The following is a 5,000-nucleotide window of genomic DNA, read 5'->3' as shown; positions in this document are numbered from 1 at the left end:
CCTTTCCCCCGGTTCTCTTTTTCCCCTCCTCCTGTCCTTCCTCTTCCCTCCCTCTTTCCACCCCCATCTTCTCTACCCCCTCCTTTCCTCGGCCCCTCTACCTTGTCTCTCCCTCCCCTTCCTACCCACGGTTCTCCCTCTCCTCTTCATCCCCTATTCTTCTCCTCTCTACCCTCCCCTTACCCTCGCTACCCACTCCTCCCCTTCCCTACCCATCTTTCTTCCCCTCCGTACCTACTCTCCTCCCTTCCCTCCGCACTTTCCTTTCCCTCCCAGCCCACTATCCTCTCCTTCCCTTCCCACTCTCCTCTCCCCCTCCCCACCCACTCTCCTCCCTCTCTCCATCCACCCTCCATCCACCCTCCTCCCCCTCCCTACCTACTCCCTTGCCTGCCCACCCTCCTTCCCCTCCCCATCCCCACCCCCTCCACCTGATCGAAGAGGCCGAGGGAGAGAGAGGGAGCCGAGATGGAGGATTACGAGTTTTATTTACTTTCCCTCCTCCTCCATCTTCTTACTTTCTTACATTTGTTCTTGTTATTTAGTATTCTCCTTTTATCTGTTTTTTTTTTTCGATATTCTCATGATCTTGAGATTTCGTTTGATTTGATCGCCGCAATGGGAATCTAACTTCGCCACTAAATCTCTCTCTCTCTCTCTCTCTCTATATATATATATATATATATATATATATATATATATATATATATATATATATATATATATATATATATGTCCCTCTCTCTCTCTCTCCGCTGTTTATTTATTTATCTGTTTATCTGTTTACTTCTATACCTTATTTTAATCTACTTTAACGATTTATTGTCCCTCTATCTACCGGTCTGCAACGTCATCTCCCCCAATAAGTGTTCTCAGCGGTCGTTCCCCCTGGCAATCGTTAGAATCTTGTCCCCCGGTCACAAAGGTGTACTTAGACTCAGCTAGCATTATCCACGTACAATATCCACTTAGAATATCCACGCATTATCCATGTTCTCCTTCTGGGGAACATGTAACACGCAATGGCCAGCGACGCCTTTCTCATTTTGTGTCTTTTCCTTTTTTTTTTTTTTTCTTTTTTTTTCCTTTTTTCGATATTCCTTTAATTCTCGGTTTCTGTGGTTACGTGTTGCAAGTATTGAGCTGAAGATAATTTGATTTCATTCCCTTGTGATTACAAGAAGAAGGTAAATTCCGTCCACACTCGACGGAATTCTGGGTAAATGTGTGTGTGTGTGTGTGTGTTTGTGTTTGTGTGTGTGTGTGTGTGTGTTTGTGTTTGAGTTTGTGTGTGTGTGTGTGTGTGTGTTTGTGTAAAGATTTTTTTTTATATTAACATCTTTTACAGTGCTATAACTACACATATTTGGAGAGAGCATTTACTTTTTCTGAACTACATTCGATGTTGAAATTATTTTGAAGCTGTTCTAAGCACACGATTTCTTAAAAATCTTGAACGAACAGCAGCGAGAAGTAGAACAACAGACGCATCAACGACCCCTATCCATAGCTCTCGTAATGGCGAGGGTCGTTTGCCCGGACTTAAAATTTCGACTTATTTGAGAGCTGGGATGTCGTTGCTGGTAGTCTACTATCGACCAAACGACCCAGTTTGTGCGGGGGAGAGACGGGAACACGAAACCTGCTTTAAGGATTAATGGCATTCCTTTTTCTCTCTCGCTCTATCTCCCCAGAACTGCACAAAGTACTTAGGAAAAAAATGCATATTTCACCTTCTTTGACCGTGGTGTAGAGGCATGGAAAAAAACGGATCAGTGTTTGCAAACGCATGAAGAGATTACGAATCAGAGTCTGTAAATCCTTGATAACTTGCTAATAAATTTCCTGGCGGTGTTAACGGCTTTCGATGCAGTGGCGCGCCGGACAGGGTCACGTGACACTTCTGTCTTCTCTACCTAAAGCAGTGATGGAGTACGGTCGTCAGTGTGCTTTTGTAAAACTGTTTTGTAATTCTGTTTAGCTTCTGTGTGCTTTTTCCATTAAGCCCAGTCAGCCAAGAAACCAGCTCACAGAAGGTAAAGTGGCTGAGATATTGTGTAAATAGGAATGACGTAGAGAGATGCAGGTTAGTCCAAAGGTGTTCGCTGACTGGTTCACTTGGCGCGACGCCAGAGTCCAATCAGAGATGATGTCTTTGCTGTTGCATTAGCATTCGGAAGTTGTTCAGAATATTTCGTAGAATAAGAATGGTCGGATTTTTGTTTGATATGTAGATTTTTTATTACACAATCATCACTGTGTCTAGATTATCTGTATTGTGTTGCTGTACATTTGTAAATTTGTTGTACATGGGACGCGTCAGTGGTAGAGGGCATGGTAGTGCAGGCTCTCGCGCTAGTGCAGTTTTGTGGTCGCAACGTTTAACAGGCTTTCTATATAGATTTAATATTCACACTAATCAAACCTAATCACACTTTTCATAAAGGTAGTGTCTACTAAACAAGTAACCATGTGTTTGGGCTATGCGTAGAAACTAGCTTCCCAAACGAGACCGTTGTTCCTTGAGAGTCCGACCACAAGAGTGCAGTCGCGCCAGGTGCAGGTAGAACGCTCAGGTAAGAACGAGGTGATCGCCCTTTAGACGATGAGATCAAAAGGTAGAAGCAGCGTCGCTATCCGTCCACGTGTTGCCGTGCGTCTCCGTCTCAGCTTAAGCGACGCCTCGAGAGAAAACGGAAAATTAGTGCCAACTATTGTATTTATGTCTAGACTTTTAGCTTGTTAGGATAAAGCTTGTTGTTAGACAGCCATGCAAGTCTTTGAGATATTTTTATATAAAGAGTGAGAGAGATGTGGCTTTCTGTCATGGTACACTGCTTTGACTGTCAGTCAAGGTTTTGCAATTTGTATAAATGCCTTCGTCCTGTACCAACGTTTAGAGTGGAAGTTATACGTCATATTGCTGTCTGATATAAAAAAAATATATAAAAAATCTTAAATGTAGAGATCTTAAATGTAGATATCCTGTCAAAAATGTAATGAGATTGTCAAAATTCATTCATGATATATTACAGATAACGCCTTTCCTCAATTCACCCAAACCACTCCCTAACTCTACCGCATATCCTCTCCTTAACTTTACACCCTGCCCGTTTTACTGAATTGATTCAGTTTGTAAACATGTTTGCTTTATTATACGTTTATATCCGCTTTATTGCAACAATAGATATTCCATTCCTTGGTTTCCCCCTTTCCGTGTGTTTCCCCATCACGCCTTTTTGGTTGTGATTTTTCCACAGGTTGCCCTCTCCCCTCCTTTCCCATGTTTCGCCCCATTTCCCGTCGCCCTCCGTCTGTCGACCAACTAATCACCCAACTACGCTCATTAACCACCCCACTAATTAGCCGACGATCCCCCTAATCACCCCTTTACGTTAATCATCCATTCCGTTTCGCCATCATTCCATCCTTTCCTTCCTTTCCCTTCCCTTCTCTTTCCACCTTACATTTCTCGTCTGTCCTCTCCTTTCAACTGATTTTGCTTTTGTCTCTTCCTCGATTCCCTGCAACTGCCTCCGCTTCCTATCGCCTCTTATCAGACGTACAGTTCTTTCCCTTCTCACGTCCCCTTCTCTCCCTTGCAGCCGCCTCGCCTTCCTCCTCCTTCCCCTCTCCACCCCCTTTCCTCCTCCTTCCCCTCTCCGCCCCCTCTCCTCCTCCTTCCCCTCTCCACCCCCTTTCCTCCTCCTTCCCCTCTCCGCCCCCTCTCCTCCTCCTTCCCCTCTCCACCCCCTTTCCTCCTCCTTCCCCTCTCCACCCCCTTTCCTCCTCCTTCCCCTCTCCGCCCCCTTTCCTTCTCCCATAATTTATTTGAAATGAGACGCAAGCGGACATAACTAACCACGATATCTCCTTTCTCTCCCTCCGTCCCTTCTGCAGGAGCTGGTCGCCTCCACACCCAACCAGCGCAACTGGCGAGGGATCCTCATAGCCCTGCTGGTCATAGGATGCGTCTGTGGCCTGATCCTGTTCTCCGTGGTGCTCCTGACGCCGCCAGACGCAGGACCCAGGTTCACGGGCAGAAGATTCACCTTGGCAGATGTCTTAAGCGGCGGGTTCACTCCGCCGGGCTTCGACGGCAAGTGGATATCAAGTGAGTTAATGACGGATTTCTTTGTATGTTGTAGAGGAAAATGTGCTGAGGGAGGAAGGGAGGACGACATTTAGGCAGGCAGGTAAACCGACAGAGAAAGACTGACTAACATGCCTTGATTATTTATGGCCTACATTAATTCCTAGAATTCAGTTGTGCAAGTTGCGATCGACAAAGCATCCGCGTCGAAGGGAGGGAGAGAGGAAAAACGTGAAGAGCGAACGAATGCCCTTGAACCGAATATGTAAAAAATGAGTTTACATGACGGGCTGGAACCTCTCTCGCTGATTAGGATACGGTTAGTATAGCTGTCTCTACGGTACTTTGTTGATCCTCATTACTCTAGTCACGCGAGGAGCTGGGGTGAGGTAGGTATGAGGGGACAGCCCGGGCGAGGGGACTATCTGGAAAGAGCATAATACCTAATCGCAGCTTCCTTCGTGTTAGGCCATTCCCATACTGCCCTTGATTGATTCCGGAAATTAAACTGGAAATGAGGCGATCTGCTTCACTGTGAGATGCGATAATTTCCCTTCACGAATGAAGAACGTGCGAGCAATTTAATATTTCTTCAGTATTTTTGTTTATTTGTTTATCAAGTTGATTAAATGTTTATTACTACTGCAACCAACGTTCCTTTTAATGCAAGCAAAAGATCATATATGCGCATTCCAAGCAGGGCTTCATATCTTGAGTGAGTAAAGGGGGACTGCTCCGGGGGATGGAGGGCGTTGCAAGGATTCAGCGTGTGCAATTTTCCAGTAGGATCGTTGAGCTCTAATAAAAACAGCGCAAGGGGGGGGAGGAGGGGGGGAGAAAGAGGTCGCGGAGAGATATAATTAGATGAAGGGAAGAATTAATCAAATGCACACGAAGAAGAGAAAAG

At 45.4% G+C, this 5,000-nt stretch overlaps 1 protein-coding gene across 5 annotated transcripts in view; it reads left to right on the top strand.

Moving 5' to 3' along the window:
- The window catches only part of LOC122246446 (inactive dipeptidyl peptidase 10), a 474,509-nt gene that overhangs the window by 380,317 nt on the left and 89,192 nt on the right, over positions 1-5,000 (top strand). For all 5 annotated transcript variants that reach the window (XM_086550809.1, XM_043005022.2, XM_043005024.2 and 2 more), the window contains one exon: positions 3,901-4,114. In XM_086550809.1, the coding sequence (XP_086406935.1) occupies positions 3,901-4,114 (214 nt within the window). The remainder of the gene's footprint in view (positions 1-3,900; positions 4,115-5,000) is intronic.

Source organism: Penaeus japonicus, unplaced genomic scaffold, assembly GCF_977035675.1.
Source record: "Penaeus japonicus unplaced genomic scaffold, GWHDUDI00000001_assembly GWHDUDI00000024, whole genome shotgun sequence".
NCBI classification, from domain to species: Eukaryota; Metazoa; Arthropoda; class Malacostraca; order Decapoda; family Penaeidae; genus Penaeus; species Penaeus japonicus.
Note: the sequence above shows the minus strand (reverse complement) of the source record. Positions and strands in the feature narration are given on the sequence as shown.